This window comes from Tachypleus tridentatus, chromosome 7 (genome assembly GCF_004210375.1).
Source record: "Tachypleus tridentatus isolate NWPU-2018 chromosome 7, ASM421037v1, whole genome shotgun sequence".
NCBI lineage: Eukaryota > Metazoa > Arthropoda > Merostomata > Xiphosura > Limulidae > Tachypleus > Tachypleus tridentatus.
Genome location: NC_134831.1, coordinates 105220869 through 105248206, shown reverse-complemented (window position 1 = coordinate 105248206; position 27338 = coordinate 105220869). Strand labels below are relative to the sequence as shown.

Sequence of the window (27338 nt, the reverse complement as noted above, 5' to 3'; positions counted from 1 at the left end):
TGTGTGTATTGTGTCATGCATGATTACACATTGTGGATACTGAGATAAGGATGTACTGTGTCTTGTATTATTAAACATTGTGGGTTCTGACATAATGACGACCTGTATCTTGTATTATTATACATTGTGGGTTCTGACATAATGACGACCTGTGTCTTGTATTATTAATCATTGTGGGTTCTGACATAATGACGACCTGTGTCTTGTATTATTAAACATTGTGGGTTCTGACATAATGACGACCTGTGTCTTGTATTATTAAACATTGTGGGTTCTGACATAATGACGACCTGTGTCTTGTATTATTATACATTGTGGGTTCTGACATAATGACAACCTGTGTCTTGTATTATTAAACATTGTGGGTTCTGACATAATGACGACCTGTATCTTGTATTATTATACATTGTGGGTTCTGACATAATGACGACCTGTGTCTTGTATTATTAAACATTGTGGGTTCTGACATAATGACGACCTGTGTCTTGTATTATTATACATTGTGGGTACTGACATAATGACGACCTGCGTCTTGTATTATTAATCATTGTGGGTTCTGACATAATGACGACCTGTGTCTTGTATTATTATACATTTTGGATACTGAAATAGGGAAATACTGTGTCTTGTATTATTATTAATCATTGTGGGTACTGACATACGGATGTACTCTTTCTTGTATTATTAAATATTGTGGGTACTGACATAGGGATGTACTGTGTCTTGTATTATTAAACATTGTGGGTTCTGACATAATGACGACCTGTGTCTTGTATTATTAAACATTGTGGGTTCTGACATAATGACGACCTGTATCTTGTATTATTATACATTGTGGGTTCTGACATAATGACGACCTGTGTCTTGTATTATTATACATTTTGGATACTGAAATAGGGAAATACTGTGTCTTGTATTATTATTAATCATTGTGGGTACTGACATACGGATGTACTCTTTCTTGTATTATTAAATATTGTGGGTACTGACATAGGGATGTACTGTGTCTTGTATTGTTACGCATTATGAATACTAACATAGGGATATACTGTGTCTTGTATTATTACAATTATGGGTACTGAAATACGGATCTCGTGTTTCATGTACCATTAAACGTGGGTACTGACATACGGATGTCGTGTTTCATGTACCATTAAACGTGGGTACTGACATAAGGACATACTGTGTCTTGTATTATTAAACATTGTGAGTACATACATAGGGTTGACTGTGCTTTGTATTATTAGACATTGTAGGTATTGACATATCTATGTACTGTGTCTTGTATTATTAAAATTATGGGTGCTGACATACGGATGTCGTGTTCAATGTACTATTAAATGCATAAAAACTCAAGATGTATGACTACCATAATCTGAGCTCCAGAAGTCCTCTAGCGGTTCCCTGAGAAACTAGTCTTGTGGAAACCTCTTGTGATGCAAGAAACCTATCAAGTTGTGTAGAATGAAGAAAGAGAATGGATGTCTCTAGAATTAATAGGACCCACAAATACTTGTAAAGCATCAGGACAGGAGACATATTAAACCTCGACTGTGATGTCAACATGATGTTTCAAATTATGGTAAGGTCGGGTTGGTTACACACTCAACGTGCACTCAGATGCTCTTGTGATTCAATGTTTCTTCATCAGCTTTCCCTCCTGTTTAGTAGCTCAGTCTGAACGATAAGTCCGAAAAGTTAATACTCTTAAAACTGGGTTTCGATACCCATAGTGGGTACATCACGTATGGGTGCTGTGTAAGAATCTGGACAACAAAGCCTTTCGTTATATATTTAGACTGATATCCTGACCCGATAAAACATTATAACGAATAATCCACTGACCTGTATAAAATGTTAAAAAAACGTTCAATTATTCTACTAGTATCAAAGTTTAGCAACTATCTTCCTGGACTGACGGTGTTCGTGTTATTATAAGTACCATAAGTGCGTGTTCTACAATCTTTGAAGAAAATAAAAACCACTGTTACTATGGAAATGGACGTTGATTGATAACGTTATCAGGAAGAAAGGAGTGGATTAAATGCCTCTTTCTTTTGAAACATTTCGGTAGTCGTGTTGAAAGCAAGGCGAATCCCGTTTAATTCGCAGAATCCCGTTTAATACGCAGGAAGTATAAAGCTTCGTTTTCAAGGGGACATACGACATCAAGCATAATAACTCTTGTCAAACTCTGTGTGGGTTTTGTGACTCTTAAAAAGTCGTGGATTTCACTAGAAAGGAATGACTTACGTTACTTTACATCAGTACCTTTATATTTCTTGAATGTTCTAATAACTGTATGTTTCGGAAAGATTTGTACGTCTTAATGTGTTACGTTTGGATAAAATATTGAAACATTACTTTATTATATTGTATAACTTGAAGTGCAGTGTTATGTCCAAGTTAAAACTATATAAGAAATTATATTTCGGCGACAAGGTTTCTGACACACAGTGTATCAAAGGTAATTTATATTATTTGTTATTGGCGTTTCCAGCGCGACGGTTAATACATAAACATCTTTAACTTGGTAACGGCTACTATAACACGGAAAACATTCATCATTATCCCCCGCCTATTATGGGACTATTGGGAAGGAGGTATTATTATATCTCTTTGTTTACAGCTTACTGTTCACGTAATCCAATTGTTATATCTCTTCAATTACTGTTCATTGTTCGATTAATCCAATTGTTGTGTCTCTTCGTTTACGACTCGTTGTCTAATACATTCACCATATTCCCTTGTTTTTAATGCCTTGAGCCCTGCAGTGGTACAGCGAAATGTATGTGGATTTATACCCATAGAAATCGGATTTACATACCAGTGGTGGACAGAGTCCAGATAGCTCACTGTGTAGCTTGACTTTAAATAAACCTTTTGTTTACGTATTTCATTTCCCTTCATAACTTATTGTTAACCTAATTCTGTGACAGTTTTTCCCTGTGCAAAAAAATTTTATGTTTGAATAAGAAATACTTTCAAGTTCAATGTTTCAACTTCGAATAACTACTTTATTATGTTCATTCCATTCTTATTTATCTAACTTATTTGTTTAAATAATCACAAAATCGTTTAAATCTCTATGTTATTTTTCTTTAAGTAAAACAACTAATAATTCTTTCGAAAAGCAAATATCTTGATCTGTGAATAACTAGGGTGAGCTATCTGTTGCTTTAGCCTTTCGTTTCTTCACCTTAACCAAAACAATAAGTGAAGGAAGAAAGTCGATACTTTGAAGAGTTAGATCCATTATGTGAAGTAAAACAAAGTAGTGGTTATTTAACGTCAGAAGTAAAACCATTCACCCTTTCTTACAAGTAGCGATAACTGAAGGTTTTATAACAATAACATTCACTTTGGAAGCCAGACAAACAACGATCACGTCTTTGGAAGATGTTTGCCAACATGGCCCTTAGAAACCGTCAATTTATTGTCCAGATGATAATAGTCAGTTGACTGTCCAGATCATAAGGAATATTTTTCGTAAGTCTGACATAAAGTCAGGAACATCTGCCATAGTTCACACCGCAGTATCTTAGGCCTAATCATGACCTTTAGGTTTTACCGTAGTGATGTTGGATATAATTACTTTTCATAACTCAGTCTAGGTTTCATTTATCTACCGTTAGTCGACATGTTCTTGTCTGAAGAGGTTCGTGTAAGTAACATGCTCTGTGTTAAGTCGTTGAATGTCACTATTTTATCTATATATTTGGGAGGCATAATTTCATATATGGCTTGAGGATGTGTTGGCTTAGCCGTGGCTAGGTTCAACTATGGCTTGGGAGGGTATTGGTCTAGTTATGGCTTGAGGAGGTATTTACTCAGCTATGGCTTCGGGAGATATTGGTTTAGTTATGGTTTTGAGTGGTTCAACTATAGTTGAGGGAATTATTGGGTGAGCTATGGTCAGGAGAGATATTGGTTGAACCATGATCTCGAAGGTCGTATTGTGTTTTCAAGAGCAAGATGTAGTGTCACATATTACTGTACTTTCAACGTGATCTGTTCCTCTTCTGATGTAGGCGCCACTACTGGGACTGATATGCCTTGAGCTGTTTCCATAAAGATCATGGATTAAACAGTACTGATATAACAGAATATTTCTGGAATCTTCTTGTCTCGTGGTTCCAGGTAGATTAGTCATAAACTAACTGAGAAATGGTAAGTATTCTCCAAAACGTAATCCAAAGACTGGACACTATGTGCTCCAAAATTACACGTGTTGTTGCTTGAAGGTTTCGCACTCTTTGCTAAAATATGACTGTTTTTATAAATTAGTTCACTCAGACTCTAACCTTGGCCACTTTGAGGATTGTCCTGTACCACAAGGTGTAGCAAAAATTAAATAAACTAGGTTATTATCTGTGGTCAGTAAATAAATGGTGCTCTGGAAATATAAACTGTGATCTTAGTGTATTCCATCTGTATTTATTGACCAAGACATTTTAGACTTCATTACATTGTTATCATAACAATGTATAAACTGTGACCTTAATGTATTCCATCTGTATTTATTGAACAAGACATTTTAGACTTCATTACATTGTTATCATAACAATGTATAAACTGTGATCTTAGTGTATTCCATCTGTATTTATTGACCAAGACATTTTAGACTTCATTACATTGTTATCATAACAATGTATAAACTGTGACCTTAGTGTATTCCATCTGTATTTATTGAACAAGACATTTTAGACTTCATTACATTGTTATCATAACAATGTTACCATTAATGGTAGAATACTCAAATCTGTAGACGTTTTGAAAAGTTATTATTTTGATAACACATTAATTACACTCTATTTAAATAGACAACTGCTACTCACTAAGTTAGTTCAAAACGGAATTCAGTTGATAAAGATATTTTAACATTTAAATATCGTTCCACAAAAGATATTTTTATTCATAATGACATATCGATATGTAATTGTAATGACAGGATGTATAGTTCTACTGTTATATTAATATCTTACTGCAAAAACCGAATGTTTGGTTCTACTGTTACATTAATGTCTTACTGCAATGGGAGAATGTGTGGTTCTACTGTTACATTAATACCATACTGTAATGACAGAATGTGTGGTTCTACTGTTACATTAATACCTTACTGTAATGACAGAAGGTCTGGTTCTACTGTTACATTAATTCCTTACTGTAATGACAGAAGGTGTGGTTCTACTGTTACCTTAATACCTTACGGTAATGACAGAATGTGTACTTCTACTGTTACATTAATAACTTACTGTAATGACAGAAGGTGTGGTTCTATTGCTACATTAATACCTTACTGTAATGACAGGATGTGTAGTTCTACTGTTACATTAATACCTTACTGTAATGACAGAAGGTCTGGTTCTGCTGTTACATCAATACCTTACTGTAATGACAGAAGGTGTGGTTCTACTCTTACATTAATACCTAACTGTAATGACAGAAGGTGTGGTTCTACTGTTACATTAATTCCTTACTGTAATGACAGAAGGTGTGGTTCTACTGTTACATTAATTCCTTACTGTAATGACAGAAGATGTGGTTCTACTGTTACATTAATACCTTACGGTAATAACAGAAGGTGTGGTTCTACTGTTACATTAATACCTTACGGTAATGACAGAAGGTATGGTTCTACTTTTACATTAATACCTAACTGTAATGACAGAAGGTGTGGTTCTACTGTTACATTAATTCCTTACTGTAATGACAGAAGGTGTGGTTCTACTGTTACATTAATTCCTTACTGTAATGACAGAAGATGTGGTTCTACTGTTACATTAATACCTTACGGTAATAACAGAAGGTGTGGTTCTACTGTTACATTAATACCTTACGGTAATGACAGAAGGTATGGTTCTACTGTTACATTAATACCTTACGGTAATGACAGAAGCTATGGTTCTACTGTTACATTAATACCTTACGGTAATAACAGAAGGTGTGGTTCTACTGTTACATTAATACCTTACGGTAATGACAGAAGCTATGGTTCTACTGTTACATTAATACCTTACGGTAATGACAGAAGGTATGGTTCTACTGTTACATTAATACCTTACGGTAATAACAGAAGGTGTGGTTCTACTGTTACATCAATACCTTACTGTAATGACAGAAGGTGTGGTTCTACTGTTACATTAATACCTTACGGTAATGACAGAAGGTATGGTTCTACTGTTACATTAATACCTTACGGTAATGACAGAAGGTATGGTTCTACTGTTACATTAATACCTTACGGTAATAACAGAAGGTGTGGTTCTACTGTTACATCAATACCTTACTGTAATGACAGAAGGTGTGGTTCTACTGTTACATTAATACCTTACGGTAATGACAGAAGGTATGGTTCTACTGTTACATTAATACCTTACGGTAATGACAGAAGCTATGGTTCTACTGTTACATTAATACCTTACGGTAATGACAGAAGGTGTAGTTCTACTGTTACATTAATACCTTACGGTAATGACAGAAGGTGTGGTTCTACTGTTTCATTGATACCTTACGGTAATGACAGAAGGTGTAGTTCTACTGTTACCTTAATACCTTACGGTAATGACAGAAGGTATGGTTCTACTGTTACATTAATACCTTACGGTAATGACAGAAGGTATGGTTCTACTGTTACATTAATACCTTACGGTAATAACAGAAGGTGTGGTTCTACTGTTACATCAATACCTTACTGTAATGACAGAAGGTGTGGTTCTACTGTTACATTAATACCTTACGGTAATGACAGAAGGTATGGTTCTACTGTTACATTAATACCTTACGGTAATGACAGAAGCTATGGTTCTACTGTTACATTAATACCTTACGGTAATGACAGAAGGTGTAGTTCTACTGTTACATTAATACCTTACGGTAATGACAGAAGGTGTGGTTCTACTGTTTCATTGATACCTTACGGTAATAACAGAAGGTGTGGTTCTACTGTTACATTAATACCTTACGGTAATGACAGAAGGTATGGTTCTACTGTTACATTAATACCTTACGGTAATGACAGAAGGTGTGGTTCTACTGTTACCTTAATACCTTACGGTAATGACAGAAGGTGTGGTTCAACTGTTACATTAATACCTTACTGTAATGACAGAAGGTGTAGTTCTACTGTTACCTTAATACCTTACTGTAATGACAGAAGGTGTGGTTCTACTGTTTCATTGATACCTTACGGTAATAACAGAAGGTGTGGTTCTACTGTTACATTAATACCTTACGGTAATGACAGAAGGTATGGTTCTACTGTTACATTAATACCTTACGGTAATGACAGAAGGTGTGGTTCTACTGTTACCTTAATACCTTACGGTAATGACAGAAGGTGTGGTTCAACTGTTACATTAATACCTTACTGTAATGACAGAAGGTGTAGTTCTACTGTTACCTTAATACCTTACGGTAATGACAGAAGGTAGTCTCTCTGATAACTTTAGATTTTTTTATGTATAAAACCGTCTTGCACAATAACTGGTCGTCTTGAATACAGTGTATACAGTACAGTATATACAATACAGTGTATTTTTGAGAACCTGGAGAAGATATGCATCAATCTTCGTTTGTTTCTACTTTATAATTTGCCTTTAGGCCTGGTCTTGTCATAAAGATTTCACGATATCCGCGCATTACGGTGAAAAATAAAAAAATAAACGTACCGTGAAAGACGTAGAATTCCTTGTGAAACGTGGATACGTTGGTAGCACAGAGAGTTTCAATATAATGGAAGTGTTAGAATCAATAACCTATACGCTCAAGTAAGCTACAACCTACCAATCAAGTGACATAAGTGCACCCGTCAACCTTACTAATTTTTTAAAGTTCTTCAGAAAAGCCAATCGCGTGCTCTCCGCAAGCACAGTGCTGCTGATTACATTGGTGGTCAGGAACTTTTTGTCACATCTGTAGCATTACAGAGTTTAACGTTAGCTGCGTCAAGGGTTAAAAGTAGCTAAAGTCTTAATGGTCTGTGTCACATCTTGAGTAGCCTGAAGCCAGGTTCCTCCACCTGCCGACACGAAATATTAATAATAACTAACATATTTTCGTTAAAGACTGCAGGAAGTAATTCCATTTAAATTTTAGGTTTCCTAACATATGTCTTTCGCTCTTAAGCAAAACGGTCACTTAGTTTTCTAAGTTGTGAAGAAGTGATACTTAAGATATTGATGATGTGGTGCTTCTGGCTGGTTGACCAGCTTTAGTCCACCACACTAATTATTTATTTTCACATTGATAAAGCAGAATATGGTTTGATATTCATTCGTGTGCCTTGCAGCGCAAAGTTTATCGATCGAAACTGATAAACTGTTTAATCAGTTAGAATAAACGACTACATTTTGTTCTTCACTTTCTTCAATCATAAAACTTGAAATGTTTACTCCCGTGCAAGAAATTCGGTACTGAATTGAAGTTTACATGGCTGGTGTAAGGGATGTCAACAAGTTGGTGAAGTCTCTTCAGAACATGACTGTTTCATCGTGGTCCGTCAAATGACTGTTATCTCCCTAAATTAGTAGTAACCGGAAAGATTCTGTTTTGTTTTGTCGTGATTGTGTAGAGTTGTGTGCTTGTTGTTAAGCACAAGCCTGTGTTGTGCTTACTTTGGATATTTAACATCAAATTCTAACATTATAAGTCTTCAAATGTCCTGATGAACCATGGTTATAAGCCCTTGAACATCTGTTTTGGACGGTTGCTAACAAGAAGTACATTGTAAAAAAGGTCTTTCAGAAATAACATGGTATTCAAAACTTAACCATTAGTTGGGCTGTTTCTACCACGGGGTGTCAAATCCGCTGTCTTACCGGAGAACATTAACATGGATTAGTACCGTTAGAGTGTGTACTTCATCTATCTTTAATCCATGCTTAACATGGATTAGTACCGTTAGAGTGTGCACTTCATCTACCTTTAATCCATGCTTAACATGGATTAGTACCGTTAGAGTGTGTACTTCATCTATCTTTAATCCATGCTTAACATGGATTAGTACCGTTAGAGTGTGTACTTCATCTATCTTTAATCCATGCTTAACATGGATTAGTACCGTTAGAGTGTGTACTTCATCTATCTTTAATCCATGCTTAACATGGATTAGTACCGTTAGAGTGTGTACTTCATCTACCTTTAATCCATGCTTAACATGGATTACTACCGTTAGAGTGTGTACTTCATCTATCTTTAATCCATGCTTAACATGGATTAGTACCGTTAGAGTGTGTACTTCATCTATCTTTAATCCATGCTTAACATGGATTAGTACCGTTAGAGTGTGTACTTCATCTAGCTTTAATCCATGCTTAACATGGATTAGTACCGTTAGAGTGTGTACTTCATCTAGCTTTAATCCATGCTTAACATGGATTAGTACCGTTAGAGTGTGTACTTCATCTATCTTTAATCCATGCTTAACATGGATTACTACCGTTAGAGTGTGTACTTCATCTATCTTTAATCCATGCTTAACATGGATTACTACCGTTAGAGTGTGTACTTCATCTATCTTTAATCCATGCTCAACATGTTGCGATAAACTGGTTACTTCATCGAAAATTCGAAGAAACGTTGCCAGCAGTATTGAGATGTTATGTCTGGATAGAGAACTTAGCACCGAAACTTTTATTGTGAGCAGTAGTAGAAACGATGTCTCTGTTGCTGACACAAGCTGGTAGTGTGTGTTTATATTTTATCAATATTCCATTTACGTGATTCTTGATAAAGCGGGAATCTCTTGTCAGTAAAACGCTAGTTAATTATAGTGCGGGTTTGAACTTTTGATGAATTGTCTGTTTGGAAAGCTGATAGCTGGTGTAATAAGACGAGGGCCCGGCATGGCCAGGTGGGTTAAGACGTTCGACTCGTAATCTAAGGGTCGCGAGTTCGAATCCCCGTCGCACTAAACATGCTCGCCCTTTTAGCCGTGAGGGCGTTATAATGTGACGGTCGATCCCACTATTCGTTGATAAAAGAGTAGCCCAAGAGTTGTCGGTGGTTGGTGATGACTAGCTGCCTTCTCTCTAGTCTTACACTGCTAAATTAGGGACGGCTAGCGCAGATAGCCCTCGAGTAGCTTTGCGCGAAATTCTAAACGAACAAACAAAACAAATAAGACTAGAGTGACCCCGATACTGTCGTCCAACTATCTGGATCTCAGTCATTTCGAGGTCCAATATAATGACACTTAGAACTCTACCTTCCCATGCCCAACTACTCATTTTAATTTCTAAAGGTCAAAGGTCAGAATTTATCTTTTTACTCGAGCGGTTACGTGTACGCATCCGTAATTTCCACTGAGTTATTTGGAAATAACATCAAATATATAGAAACATCAAATATCGATCCAATTTAAGACATCTGTAATGAAGTCCCTTGTCTCACGAAGTTTGTAATTCAACGACCGCATTCGAAACTCGCCGAATTTCACCAATTATTCACCATATTACTTTAACTGGCAATACAGTTGTATATTTAATTTTCTTATTATCTTATGGCGTTGGTTCTTAATTAAAACTGTGAACGTAACTCATTAAAATTTTACTAAATAGATAAACAACTTGTTAATCTGGAAAAAGCAGAAACTGTAAATAATTGAGATATAGGATATCTTAGAGAAAATCATTATTTCAGAACATTAGCCGCTTCTGTTTATAACAAGCCCAATTAAGTTCACTTTGTGTATACTGTCTTTAATTCTATTCAAAAAGCTTAAACCAAATAAATCATCTAACAACATTTAAAAAGTATTGTTACCTGAATTAAACACAGTCGATTCTCGCTGTTCCTTGTTCTCTAAGTATTCGAATGTGAAATTCCAGAAGGCTTATATTGTAGAAAATAATCTAACTGGTTGTACAATTTTCCACGAGAAACAAGAACTTTAGAATATACGTATAAACATTTTTCTCGTCGTTTTTTGCAGACTTGCCATACAAAAGAAGACCCCGTATCCAAGAGAGTAAGTACCTATATTATAGTTTCAACCATATTTTAGTTGTGGTTCAAGAAGAGTTCCTTATGTGTTCCTAGTGTAAGAATGAACATGTGTTGGGGAGTGTACAGAAGGTTAATCATACTTTGAAAAAACATGATAATATTGTCGTACACGGGCGACATGTTTAGCACCAGTATATTTGGTTAATTTAGTGAATTTCTCATAACTGGACATCGTAATTTCGGCAACTGTAGCCTATGGCTGGACATTTATGTGATCTTTTTGTTTTCAAATATATTCATACAGTGGGATTGTTAAACTATGTAGAACCAAAAAGAACACAATATTCTGAAGAAAACAAGTCTTCAAGTCTTCTGTGGAAGCGAGAAGTCTTACATTCCAATTTCAAACCTCAAGCCCATCTGGAGCAACACCTTCATCCTTCGACACTAAACCCCGAAGTCAATTTGTAGAAATATCTTCATTCTACGACACTAAACCCCAAACCAATCTGGAGCAATTATTCATCCTTTGACAACAAACCCAAAGTCAAGTTTTAAAACTATCTTCATTATTCGACAACAAACCCAAAGTCAAGTTTTAAAACTATCTTCATTATTCGACAACAAACTACAGGCCAATCTGATCATTATCTCCATTTGTCGGCACCAAGCTACTCTTGAGTAACATTTTCATCATTGAACACCAAACCCCAAGCTGATCGACAGCAACGCTTTCACCCTCAAACTGAAGGCTGAAAAAAGAGAACTCTTCATCCAAAAGCGATTTCTTTACACTAACGTTTTCTCTTTGAACATTAAAATAAAAATAAAGAGGCTTGACAGCTTCACACCGAGATGCATCTGTTATTACCATAGAACCTGAAATAACCTCATAGCTGGCAAGTCCACAGATGTAGCCCCAAAAAACTACATGTAACATCTGTTATTTACCATAGCATCTGTTATTACCATAAACCTGAAATAACCTCATAGCTGGCAAGTCCACAGATGTAGCCCCAAAAAACTACATGTAACTATCTGTTATTACCATAGAACCTGAAATAACCTCATAGCTGGCAAGTCCACAGATGTAGCCCCAAAAAACTACATGTAACTATCTGTTATTATCATAGAACCTGAAATAACCTCATAGCTGGCAAGTCCACAGATGTAGCCCCAAAAAACTACATGTAACTATGGAAGTCGATGCCATGCGCAGTTACTAGTCTGTGGAAAGCTTATATATCATGATATGTACATGTTCTTACGCTGGAAATAGTGGCGTTAGACAATAACGTGTGATCATGGCCATATATGTTGTTTCAGTAGAAATATCGGTGTTAGACAATAACGTGTAATCATGGTCATATATGTTGTTTCAGTAGAAATATCGGTGTTAGACAATAACGTGTAATCATGGTCATATATGTTGTTTCAGTAGAAATATCGGTGTTAGACAATAACGTGTAATCATGGCCATATATGTTGTTTCAGTAGAAATATCGGTGTTAGACAATAACGTGTAATCATGGCCATATATGTTGTTTCAGTAGAAATATCGGTGTTAGACAATAACGTGTGATGATGGCCATATATGTTGTTTCAGTAGAAATATCGGTGTTAGACAATAACGTGTGATGATGGCCATATATGTTGTTTCAGTAGAAATATCGGTGTTAGACAATAACGTGTAATCATAGCCATATATGTTGTTTCAGTAGAAATATCGGTGTTAGACAGTAACGTGTAATGATGGTCATATATGTTGTTTCAGTAGAAATATCGGTGTTAGACAATAACGTGTAATGATGGTCATATATGTTGTTTCAGTAGAAATATCGGTGTTAGACAATAACGTGTGATGATGGTCATATATGTTGTTTCAGTAGAAATATCGGTGTTAGACAATAACGTGTAATCATGGTCATATATGTTGTTTCAGTAGAAATATCGGTGTTAGACAATAACGTGTATTCATGGTCATATATGTTGTTTCAGTAGAAATATCGGTGTTAGACAATAACGTGTAATCATGGTCATATATGTTGTTTCAGTAAAAATATCGGTGTTAGACAATAACGTGTAATCATGGCCATATATGTTGTTTCAGTAGAAATATCGGTGTTAGACAATAACGTGTGATGATGGCCATATATGTTGTTTCAGTAGAAATATCGGTGTTAGACAATAACGTGTAATCATGGCCATATATGTTGTTTCAGTAGAAATATCGGTGTTAGACAATAACGTGTGATGATGGCCATATATGTTGTTTCAGTAGAAATATCGGTGTTAGACAATAACGTGTAATCATGGTCATATATGTTGTTTCAGTAGAAATATCGGTGTCAGACAATAACGTGTAATCATGGTCATACATGTTGTTTCAGTAGAAATATCGGTGTTAGACAATAACGTGTAATCATGGCTACCAGACATTATGGTGATGGTAGGGTCATCATGGCCAAAGAATTGGCTCTTAAAATAATATTGTTTTTACAAAGTATGATTACCTCCTGTAAGCCTAACTTGTTTACTCTCAGAACTCCATTGTGACTTCTTTTGTCATTGTTAAATTTGTTAGAATTTTATTTTAGTTCTCTTATTCAAGTACTGTAGAAGTTAATCCGTGTTTGAGTCTTGGTTTAATCCTACTCTTTCAGTGAAGATTATTCTCCACAATAAGTTCGTTGTTTTATAATTTCGTTTCATTTAAATGCCACTTTGAACCTGTCTATTGGTTTAACTTTAATGTTTGTATAAACTGATTGAAGCAAATATTCAAAAGTAAATTTTTTCTAAGTTGATGGATCTTCTTTCACATCTTAACTTCCAAAGATAGACAACAACGATACTGCCTTCCTTTTAAGACCAAGCTAATCAGAACCGAACCTTTGCGTGTTTGTTTTTTCCACCTATTTATTCTGTCGCTAAGTAATGATTTAATATTCATAGACACGTTCAATTCATTTGGTACATTTTTATTACATGACAGAAGGGTACTCCCCAGTAATGATCAAAATCCTAAAAACATCTTAAAATAGACGAGAGTTGAACTAGTTCGTCATCAGAAAAAAAAATTACCTGTTTATCCTCAAGGGATGTGAATATACAAGGATTTTCTAAAATGAGGTTCATGTATAACTGACGGCTTTAAAATTCATTAACCGTACTTTTATGACGGTTATATTGTGACTTTTATAACTTCTGAAAAGCTTGATTTATTCTAATAAGTTGTGACATTCTCACTTCTGCTGTTTAAAACTGGTGATTATTTTATTGCTAATGGGCTATGATTTATATAGAAATGTGTTATAAAGTAACACAACATTGTATTTTGTCATAATCGGAATAATTTGTTACCGAAGCGCAAGTTTGTGTTAATCAGACACAACGGATTGTTTTAACAATGTAAACGCAGACGTTTCGTGTATTTTCTAACAATACGTATGAGATGTGTTTTTCATTCGCACTTTATGGGTATTAACACTTGTTGACACTTTATGTATCTCAGAACGGCTGGTATGGGTATTAACACTTGTTGACACTTTATGTATCTCAGAACGGCTGGTATGGGTATTAACACTTGTTGACACTTTATGTATCTCAGAACGACTGGTATGGGTATTAACACTTATTGATAAGGAAAGAACAACGTTTCGACTTTTCTAGGTCATCTTCGGGTTTCGTTCTGAGATACATTTTTATTTCAAGTGGGTTTCTCGTCTTCAAGAATCATTCACACGTTGTGCTTACTTTATTATATTGTTGGGTTTTGAAACTACGTTTTTACTCTCAAGACATAGATTGTGTGTCAGCCAACACTTCTATGCTTTGTTTGGTTAGCCAACAATAATTGTGTAATTTATAACTTGGACTATTTTTTTTAGTCATTAAAGCACGGGACTTATGCTCATAACACAAGATGGCCCGGCACAGCCGGGTGGTTAAAGCGCTCTGCTCGTAATCCGAGGGGCACGGGTTCGAATCCCCGTCACACCAAACATGCTACTCCTTTCAGCTGTGGGGGCGTTATAATGTGATGGTCAATTCCACTATTCGTTGCCCAAGAGTTGGCGGTGGGTGGTGATGACTAGCTGCCTTCCCTCTAGCCTTACACTCTAAATTAGGGACGGCTAGCTCAGATAGTTCTCGAGTAGCTTTGGGCGAAATTCGAAACAAATCAAATAACCTAAGATATGTTATTTTTAACGCAAGTATTTTTGACACATGAAGGTTCTCACTTTCAAGTTTGTATTACACAATATTTTACCTGTTATATTCTATGGTCTTTAATAATGACATAAGTCTTTCTGAGAAGGATAATTGTGTTATAGTTAATTCTCTGTGTAACTAAAAAGACACCGAGGTGTTCGAAACTGCTGAACCTCCTTTTGAACCAAACACTCCTGAAACTCCTTTGCTATGGTGTTGTGATTAGAAAATGGAAGTACATAAAAGACACTCACTTCTGAATGATGTTCCTCAGAAGCCGAGAAAATTCGGTAGTTAAAAATTAATTATAAACCACTGGATTATTATGGGCTGGTTTAATCGCCATCTGGCGGAGCGTTGTGTGTCTGGCGTTTCTCAAGTGAATGATTGAATCTTTCCTTTCTATCTGCATCTCCTTCGTGAAGTCTTAGCGCGAGTTTAGCTGAAACTAATAAAACTGCCTAGCAAAGCGAGGTCTGTACGACCACATGGTACGATGGATGGTCCATGATTGGAGAGACTTCGGACTTTTTCTTTCATATTAGAGTATAAATCACAGGTCGTAGCCTAAAGTTTAGTTCGTGGTTGCTTCCTTTTAACTGATATACGAAAGGTGCACCTCGTGAGTCATATACGAATGTGTTTTCTAACGGAAAATGTAGATGATAAAAAAACATTATGTGATGTTTTAAAGATTACAAGACGTCGCGGTTTATTCCGCCTTCATAACATTAATAATGTCAGATTTACAAACGGTTCACAAAAATGTACTAGATTTGTTGCTTCTCTGATGGTAAACAAATATAAAAACATACATATTGCTGTATATCCCTCGTCTGTAAATACTGACCAATTATCTAAGGCGTGCCAAAGTAGCTTCCAAATGTCCAAAGTGGCGGTATTTCCACTCGGTTAAAAGTATCGATCTAAATAGGGGTTTGCACGCGTTGCTTTAGATACCCGTGATTAAGTTAGATTGACATTCAAAACAAAATTGTCCCTAGGACATATCTCTCGCCAAGCTAGCTTTATTATCATCTTCCAAGGAAAGTACAGTCCGCCTCTTTTGTGTATCTTTCTTTTTTTATTCTGGGTTTTCCGGAGACAACACATCAATGAAGAAGGTTTTTTGATGTAAATAAGGTCACATGTAAAAGTTTAGCTTTTATGTGACATCAGTGGAAGGGAGAAAGTAAGTGACTTGGGGAATTGTGTCTTCTCTTCCTTGAAAATCACTTTCTGTCCGCGTGCTTGTCCGGAAAAGGAATTCAAACATTGCACTGTGCTCGTGCAGAACAAAAAACAAACCCAGTTAGAACAAGAATGGAATATTAAGAACGTTATCCGTCATTTGTCAAGGTCACGTGACTTCTTTTAGTTCACGTGATCTCAGCAGTAAGTATGGTTTGTACATGAATCACCCTAAAGAAAACAAAACAAGTAATGGTTTCAAATAAAGCAGTGATGAGTCTCACACACTTATTTACATCACCGATAAAGTCTCACAGACTTATTTACATCACAGATAAAGTCTCACAGACTTATTTACATCACCGATAAAGTCTCACAGACTTATTTACATCACAGATAAAGTCTCACAGATTTATTTACATCACAGATAAAGTCTCACACACTTATTTACATCACAGATAAAGTCTCACAGACTTATTTACATCACCGATAAAGTCTCACAGACTTATTTACATCACAGATAAAGTCTCACACACTTATTTACATCACAGATAAAGTCTCACAGACTTATTTACATCACCGATAAAGTCTCACAGACTTATTTACATCACAGATAAAGTCTCACAGATTTATTTACATCACAGATAAAGTCTCACACACTTATTTACATCACAGATAAAGTCTCACAGATTTATTTACATCACAGATAAAGTCTCACAGACTTATTTACATCACAGATAAAGTCTCACAGACTTATTTACATCACAGATAAAGTCTCACAGATTTATTTACATCACAGATAAAGTCTCACAGATTTATTTACATCACAGATAAAGTCTCACAGACTTATTTACATCACCGATAAAGTCTCACAGACTTATTTACATCACCGATAAAGTCTCACAAACTTATTTACGTCACAGATAAAGTCTCACAGACTTATTTACTTCAATGATAAAGTCTCACAGACTTATTTACATCACCGATAAAGTCTTACAGACTTATTTACTTCACTGATAAAGTCTCACAAACTTATTTACGTCACAGATAAAGCCTTACAGACTTATTTACTTCAATGAAAGTCTCACAGACTTATTTACTTCAATGAAAGTCTCACAGACTTAGTTACATCACCGATAAAGTCTCACAGACTTATTTACTTCAATGATAAAGTCTCACAGACTTATTTACATCACCGATAAAGTCTCACAGACTTATTTACGTCACAGATAAAGTCTCACAGACTTATTTACATCACAGATAAAGTCTTACAGACTTATTTACATCACAGATAAAGAGTCACAGACTTATTTACGTCACAGATAAAGTCTCACAGACTTATTTACGTCACCTCTCGTTACTTGAAGTTGTTTAATGTTAGTGGAATTTAGTTTAATAAGCTCTTACAGACCTCATTCAGCCCTGCCCCATACGGATTGCTAGAAATCCGTTTCAAAATGTTAATTCTACCAATAATTTATTTACTATAAAGTATAAGACTCGAGATATAACGTGACGCATTACAGAATTACTTTACTGGTATAAGCAGGCGAATAGGATTTTGTATGTAAGAAAGAGTCCAGAAATAAAGCGTGGTTAACTGCTATAGATCTATATTTTTGTATATTAGGTATATATGATCACTCTGTGAGATAGTTAGTGGTGATCATTCTCTGGTAGTCACTTGTAGTCATTCTATGTCATAGTCACTTGTGACTTCTCCATGTGATAGTTACTTCTAACCATTTGATTTGACAGTTTTTGTTATGGTTCTTTGCAACTGTTACTTGTTATCGTTCTATATGCTTCTTACTTGTTATCGTTCTATGTGATTGTTACTTGTTATCATACTATATGAGTGTTACTTGTTATCGTTCTATATGATTGTTCATTGTTATCGTTCTATATGATTGTTACTTGTCATCATTCTATATGATTGTTCTTTGTTATCGTTCTATATGAGTGTTACTTGTTATCATTCTATATGATTGTTACTTGTTATCGTTCTATATGAGTGTTACTTGTTATCGTTCTATATGATTGTTCATTGTTATCGTTCTATATGATTGTTACTTGTCATCGTTCTATATGATTGTTCTTTGTTATCGTTCTATATGAGTGTTACTTGTTATCGTTCTATATGATTGTTCTTTGTTATCGTTCTATATGAGTGTTACTTGTTATCGTTCTATATGATTGTTACTTGTTATCGTACTATATGAGTGTTACTTGTTATCGTTCTATATGAGTGTTACTTGTTATCGTTCTATATGAGTGTTACTTGTCATTGTTTTATATGATTGTTACTTATTATCGTTCTATATGATTGTTCCTTGTCATTGTTTTATACGAGTGTTACTTGTTATCGTTCTATATGATTGTTGCTTGTTATCGTTCTATACGAGTGTTACTTGTTATCGTTCTATATGATTGTTACTTGTTATCGTTCTATATGATTGTTACTTGTTATCGTTCTATATGATTGTTACTTGTTATCGTTCTATATGATTGTTGCTTGTTATCGTTCTATATGATTGTTGCTTGTTATCGTTCTATACGAGTGTTACTTGTTATCGTTCTATACGAGTGTTACTTGTTATCATTCTGTGTGAAAAGGGCGTATATTCATTCTATGTGACAAGTAGTTGTAGTGATTATATGTGATACAAGTATATAGTTGTAAAGTTTAACGTGTTAACATTAATAAAACTTATTTGTCCTTTTGTTTTGTATTTTCGGGTTTTTATTCAAAAAGTTGCGTTTTAATTATCATTGCGTGTTAAATCTATTTTACCATCTTATTATCTTGATAATAATACAATATTATTATTATATTCGCTTCAGCAGTGTTTAGTATTATTATTATTGTATTCGCTTCAGCAGTGTTTAGTATTATTATTATTGTATTCGCTTCAACAGTGTTTAGTATTAATTTCATGATTATGTTTGTTTTATAGAATGTTTTAATGTTAAAGACTGATTGACAACTTTCGAAATACTCTGTTGCACGACCATCATGTTATTATTTTCAAAGATATAAGAAAGAAGCTAAACTTGTATCTCTTAGGAAGAAAATCTTCAGAAAACGTAACTACTTTATTTAACAACAGTTAACTGTCTTGTTTTGTTGAGTTTAATAGGTCTTTTTATTTGTGCATTCCCTCTCTCTAATGTAAATGCGAAAATCCTAATCAAGAAAATGTAAGGGAAACTCGTTTTCTCTCTACATGGTGTTTAGTTTCATGGAATCTGTGTAACAAATAAAATTAAAAATAGATAGATACAGGCGTTACCGCAACGTTTGCTGCCCGTACTATGAATCCGAGCATTCGTGACTCGAGACTTATTACCACAAAATCGCGTTTTCTACACCTGGTATGCAATAAGAGTGCCAGTCAAGTCCCACTATTAGTCAGACAAAAGCACCCTAAGAGTTGATCGCTGTTGACTGGTTGCCTTCCCCAAAGTCTATCAGTTCCAAATCAGCAACGAATTGCTATGGTTAACTTTGCGCGAAATTTTGAAATCTAATCAATGAAACAAAGAGTCAGTTTTTCTCTCTGATATTAAGTTAAAGTCCCTTCCTTACGAAAAAGAACATGAATAAAAGAAGTTCGGTTATAGGTTTAGATGAATGTTATGTTACTGGGCATGCTCAAACTAGTCTTTATTGTCCGCTAAGTTATTCGGATAGAGGAAACAGTGTATTCGATTTTCTATAACGGATTGCAAAGTGGATTAGTAGTAGACGCGGACGTAAAACTCGCTAACAAGTAAAGTAAGTTCCTTCTTGCTTTTGGAACAGTGAATTAATAAGAAACGAAGGAGAATTATCTCAGACAGCTACACTTAACTAGGAGCGTCTTATGAAACTCAAGACAGACAGCTACACTTAACTAGGAGTGTCATATGCAACTCATGACAGACATCTATACTTAACTAGGAGCGTCATATGTAACTCATGACAGACTTAACTAGGAGCGTCTTATGAAACTCAAGACAAACAGCTGTACTTAACAAGGAGCGTCTTATGCAACTCAAGACTGACAGCTATACTTAACTAAGAGCGTCTTATGAAACTCAAGACAAACAGCTATACTTAACTAGGAGCGTCTCATGCAACTCAAGACTGACAGCTATACTTAACTAAGAGCGTCTTATGAAACTCAAGACAAACAGCTATACTTAACTAGGAGCGTCTTATGCAACTCAAGACTGACAGCTATACTTAACTAAGAGCGTCTTATGAAACTCAAGACAGACAGATATACTTAACTAGGAGCTTCTTATGCAACTCAAGACAGACAGCTACACTTGACTAGGAGCGTCTTATGAAACTCAAGACTGACAGCTACACTTAATTAAGAACGTCTTATGAAACTCAAGACAAACAGCTGTACTTAACTAGGAGCGTCTTATGCAACTCAAGACTGACAGCTATACTTAACTAGGAGCGTCTTATGGAACCCAAGACAGACAGCTACACTTAACTAGGAGCGTTTTATGAAACTCAAGACAGACAGCTACATTTAACTAGAAGCGTCTTATGCAACTCAAGACTGACAGCTGTACTTAACTAGGAGCGTCTTATGAAACTCAAGACTGCCTTCATTCCATCCTCAAGTCATTTTAAAGTGGTTAAATTGCATAGTGGTTAAATGTTCATTTTTCTTTTGCTACATAGATCCTTCTACGTTTAGAAGTCGGATTAAAATCTTTCAGATTTTTATGCCTCTAAAAGAAAGTGTTTCGATATATCTTCCACCAAGGATATACAAGTGTTAACATTATTATTATAAATAACTTTACATTTGTTCAAGACACAGAACTCTCTGATCCACACGATTCTGGTGTCAATGTTTAAAGAACTAGTGTAATAACATTTATTATTAAATACCTTATTCACAAAAGGTATCCATTGTTCACGTATTCACAAGGTCGTATTAGGACTTCAGTCCTGGTAGGAATTTTATAATAAAAAGTTAACATTTCAAACCTTAAAACGGAAGAGTTAGAAGGTTTGTGAATAAAACACAGAAAACAACAGTGGTTTAACCCGTTTCATTCTTATTAAGAACGTGACAAGAACGTGACAGTTATTGTCGCTTCTATTAACTTCCAGCCGTTTGATACTATGAAAATTTGTAGTTTTTATCTCTGGTTTTTGGGCTCACCTAGTGTATCCGTTTTATCTTTGTTAATAAATGTTGCTAATTTAGTTTCTGTTTAGTTAATAATCGTCCACCAGTGGCACAGCGGTGTGCCTGCCATCTTAAACGATAGAAACCAGATTTCAATACCCACAGCAGACAGAGTAAAGATAACTCATTATGTAGGTTTGTGCTTGGTTAGAGACAAACTAAATTAGTCTACAGTTTTGAACTTTATTAAAAATTTTAGTTTTTACTAAAACTGTTCCTGACCACTTCATTCTTATTATTATCACCTAATTTATTTATTAATTACCTTTAATCTTACGTTGAACATTTAAGTTTTCACCTTTCTAATAATTGCACTAGTTTTATCATTTCTCTTTTTCTATGTTTATACCAAACTAATCATAAATCAGAGTTGTTTAACAGAATCGAACAAAGAACAGGTAAAATGTACCAAACTAATCATAAATCAGAGTTGTTTAACAGAATCGAACAAAGAACAGGTAAAATGAGTTGGGAACAAATTAACATAGTTCTCCGAACAACAGAATCTACTTTACAAGTGAAACCGTTTAATATGCTATTAATAAAAAAAATATTGTGACGAAAGTAATACGTAATAAATAACCACCTGATACACGTGATCATTATACTTAACCTGTATATTTACACTAGTGTTAGAGCTGTAATTATTCACATTCAAGTAGTCTGACTTCAAGTTTTGTTTGACATTTTAACAGAGAAGTGAAGCTCATATTTCAGGATGTTAAGCTATCCGACTACAATACACAAGTGAGACACTTGTGATGTTCTGAACCTGCAGATAAAACAGTTGTAATGTTATGAACCTACAGATGAGACATTTGTGATCTTATGAACCCACAGATGAGACAGTTGTGATGTTATGAACCCACAGCTCAGAAAGTTATGATGTTCTGAATCTGCAGGTGAGACAGTTGTTATTTTATGAACCCATAGTTGAGATAGTTATGATGTTATGAACCTACAGGTGAGACAGTTGTGATGTTATGAACCCACAGCTGAGATAGTTATGATGTTATGAACCTACAGCTGAGACAGTTGAGATGTTATGAACCTAAAGGTGAAACAGTTGTGATGTTATAAATCCAAAGATAGACTGTTATGATGGTATGAACCTACAGGTGAGATAGTTATGATGTTCTGAATCTGCAGGTGAGACAGTTATGATGGTATGAACCTACAGGTGAGATAGTTATAATGTTCTGAATCTGCAGGTGAGACAGTTATGATGTTATGAACCTACAGGTGAGATAGTTATGATGTTATGAACCTACAGCTGAGACAGTTGAGATGTTATGAACCTAAAGGTGAAACAGTTGTGATGTTATAAATCCAAAGATAGACTGTTATGATGGTATGAACCTACAGGTGAGATAGTTATGATGGTATGAACCTACAGGTGAGATAGTTATAATGTTCTGAATCTGCAGGTGAGACAGTTATGATGTTCTGAATCTGCAGGTGAGACAGTTATGATGGTATGAACCTACAGGTGAGATAGTTATAATGTTCTGAATCTGCAGGTGAGACAGTTATGATGTTATGAATCTGCAGGTGAGACAGTTATGATGTTATGAACCTACAGATGAGATAGTTATGATGCTATGAACCTACAGGTGAGACAGTTATGATGTTATGAACCTACAGGTGAGATAGTTATAATGTTCTGAATCTGCAGGTGAGACAGTTATGATGTTATGAATCTGCAGGTGAGACAGTTATGATGTTATGAATCTGCAGGTGAGACAGTTATGATGTTATGAACCTACAGGTGAGATAGTTATGATGGTATGAACCTACAGGTGAGATAGTTATGATGTTATGAACCTACAGGTGAGATAGTTATGATGTTATGAATCTACAGGTGAGACAGTTATGATGTTATGAACCTACAGGTGAGACAGTTATGATGGTATGAACCTACAGGTGAGATAGTTATGATGTTATGAACCTACAGGTGAGATAGTTATAATGTTATGAACCTACAGGTGAGATAGTTATAATGTTATGAACCTACAGGTGAGATAGTTATGATGTTATGAACCTACAGGTGAGATAGTTATGATGTTATGAACCTACAGGTGAGACAGTTATGATGTTATGAACCTACAGGTGAGACAGTTATGATGGTATGAACCTACAGGTGAGATAGTTATGATGTTATGAACCTACAGGTGAGATAGTTATAATGTTATGAACCTACAGGTGAGATAGTTATAATGTTATGAACCTACAGGTGAGATAGTTATGATGTTATGAACCTACAGGTGAGATAGTTATGATGTTATGAACCTACAGGTGAGACAGTTATGATGTTATGAACCTACAGGTGAGACAGTTATGATGTTATGAACCTACAGGTGAGACAGTTATGATGGTATGAACCTACAGGTGAGATAGTTATGATGTTATGAACCTACAGGTGAGATAGTTATGATGGTATGAATCTACAGGTGAGACAGTTATGATGTTATGAACCTACAGGTGAGATAGTTATGATGTTATGAACCTACAGGTGAGATAGTTATGATGTTATGAACCTACAGGTGAGACAGTTATGATGGTATGAACCTACAGGTGAGACAGTTATGATGTTATGAACCTACAGGTGAGATAGTTATGATGGTATGAAAAACTTGACATTCAATTCACAGTGAAGACAGAAAAACGTTACTTTCTAATCACATTGAAGACAGAAAACTTCATACTATTACAGAATCGATTTTATGGAACTATTTGAAACTTTACACGTTATAAGGAGTATCATTCCTGGACATTTATTAATATATAATCGAGAATATCGTCCTTTATTATTCATTCATGTATAACAAGGAAGTTCGACGCTGTTTATTTATTCCTGTGTAACAAGTAAGATCTTCCCTGGTGAATTATTTGTATAAAACTATACTTTTGTATGAATGTCTTTCTTCTAACACCCTCTAGCGGAACATGATCGCACCTCGTCGGTTTGATCAGTGTTCATTTATTTCAAGGGAACCAGCAGGAGGAGATCCGAGGCTCCCGGCGCAGCTAAATCCTTATTGAGCCCAAACTTTGATTACTTGTATGAGTGTGTGGATTGAGGAGGGGGGGGACTAGTCACTGCGCTGATTCTATCAGATATTCCGTTGAACCTTTATAGGGTATCCCCTTCTCTCATTGTAGCACTTGGGGGATAATGAAAGCTGTATCTGTTGCCCTGCGTGCTCCGTAACTGAATTAGGTTCAGTAACAACCAGCATAATGTGTAGATGAAGTAAATAACGCCACCTGGTGATAAATGGTTAACGAAGCATTCACTGCTAAGTGACGACCGTAATTCTTATTAGAAGTGGTTTATCAAGTCGGTAAGTTAAACAGTTTTATTGCCTTCATTCAAATGAAAGAAGAATATTTTACACAGTGAACCTCACAATAAGTACATTACGATGACTTGTATGAGGCATGTTCCACACTCCTGATATATGTTAATAAATAGAGCAATCATCATTCAGATATCTGACAGATAAGCAGAGCTGCATTGCTAGTTCACATTGTTCAGATATCTGACAGATAAGCAGATTTGCATTGTTAGTTCACATTGTTCAGATATTTGTCAGATAAGCAGAGCTGCATTGTTAGTTCACATTGTTCAGATATCTGACAGATAAGCAGATCTGCATTGTTAGTTCACATTGTTCAGATATCTGACAGATAAGCAGATCTGCATTGTTAGTTCACATTGCTCAGATATTTGTCAGATAAGCAGAGCTGCATTGTTAGTTCACATTGTTCAGATATTTGTCAGATAAGCAGATCTGCATTGTTAGTTCACATTGTTCAGATATCTGACAGATAAGCAGAGCTGCATTACTAGTTCACATTGTTCAGATATCTGACAGATAAGCAGAGCTGCATTACTAGTTCACATTGTTCAGATATCTGACAGATAAGCACATCTGCATTATTAGTTCACATTGTTCAGATATTTGTCAGATAAGCAGAGCTGCATTGTTAGTTCACATTGTTCAGATATCTGACAGATAAGCAGAGCTGCATTGTTAGTTCACATTGTTCAGATATCTGACAGATAAGCAGAGCTGCATTGTTAGTTCACATTGTTCAGATATCTGACAGATAAGCAGATCTGCATTGTTAGTTCACATTGCTTAGATATCTGACAGATAAGCAGATCTGCATTGTTCAGATATCTGTCAGATAAGCAGATCTGCATTGTTAGTTCACATTGTTCAGACATATGTCACAGAAATAGAATCAAGGGTTTAAAACTCTTAATTTTCAGTCGTATCCTGAACTTATTTATAATTAACAGATCGTGTAATTGTATTGTCAATAATAATAATGTCTGGACACCTTACATGAAATAAAACACTCTACGTCATAAACCAGTCATCAAACCTAGATCCTCATACGTGTATTAATTACAAGACTTTTGTTAGGAATAATGGTAGAATTGGAAACAAAAGTAATTTGTTAGGAACGTGATGATTGACGTGATAAAATTAGAAACAGGAGTATTTTGTTAGGAACGTAATGATTCCCCTGATGGATTTAGAAACAAAAGAATTTTTTCAGAAAGGTAATGAATCAATTGATGGATTTAACAAAAGGAATATTTTGTTAGCAACGTAATAATTCACCTGATGGATTAAGAAACAGTAGCATTTTGTTAGGACCCTAGTGATTCACCTGCTGGATTTAGAAACAGGAGTATTTTCTCAGTAACGTAATGATTCAATTGATGGATTTAACAACGGGAGTATTTTGTTAGGAAAGTAATAATTCACCTGATGGATTTACAAACAGGAGTATTTTGTCAGGAACGTAATGATTCATCTGATGGATTTAGAAACAGGAGTATTTTGTCAGGAACGTAATGATTCATCTGATGGATGTTGAAACAAGAGTATTTTGTCAGAAAGGTAATGATTCAATTGATGGATTTAACTACAGGAATATTTTGTTAGGAACATAATAAATCACCTGATGGATTTAGAAACAGGAGTATTTTGTCAGTAACATAATGATTCATCTGATGGATTTAGAAACAGGAGTATTTTGTTTGGAACCTAATGATTCACCTGCTGGATTCAGAAACGAAAGTATTTTGTTAGGATCGTAATGATTCACCTGATGGTTTTAAAAATAGGAGTATTTTGTTAGGAACGTAATGATACACCTGATGGATTTAAAACAGGAGTATTTTGTCAGGAACGTAATCATTCAGTTGATGGATCTAGAAACAGGAGTATTTTGTCAGGAGCGTAATGATTAACTTGATGGATTTAGAAACAAGACTATTTTTAAGGAACCTAATGATTCACGTGCTGGATTTAGAAACAGGAGTATTTTGTTAGGAACGTAATGATTCACCTGATGGCTTTAGAGACAGGAGTATTTTGTTAGGAACGTAATGATTCACCTGATAATTTCAGAAACAGATTATTTTGTTAGGGACGTAATGATTCATCTGATGCATTTAGAAACACAAGTATTTTGTCAAGAACATAATGATTCATCTGATGGATGTAGAAACAGGAGTATTTTCTCAAAAACGTAATGATTCACTTGATGGATTTAGAAACAGGAGGATTTTGTCAGGAACGTTATGATTCAACTGAAAGATTTAAATACAGGGGTATTTTGTTAAAAACGTAATCATTCACCTGTGGGATTTAGAAAAAAAAGTATTTTGTTAGGAACGTAATGATTCACCTGATGGATTTAGAAACAAGAGTATTTTGTCAGGAACGTAATGATTCATCTGATGGATGTATAAACAAAAGT

General features: G+C 35.1%; 1 protein-coding gene across 2 annotated transcripts in view; it reads left to right on the top strand.

The window, feature by feature from the left end:
- LOC143256321 (agrin-like) overlaps positions 1–27338 on the top strand; it is a 355513-nt gene that overhangs the window by 31365 nt on the left and 296810 nt on the right. For both annotated transcript variants that reach the window (XM_076513398.1, XM_076513397.1), the window contains exon 2: positions 10934–10969. In XM_076513398.1, coding sequence (XP_076369513.1) covers positions 10934–10969 — 36 coding nt within the window. The remainder of the gene's footprint in view (positions 1–10933; positions 10970–27338) is intronic.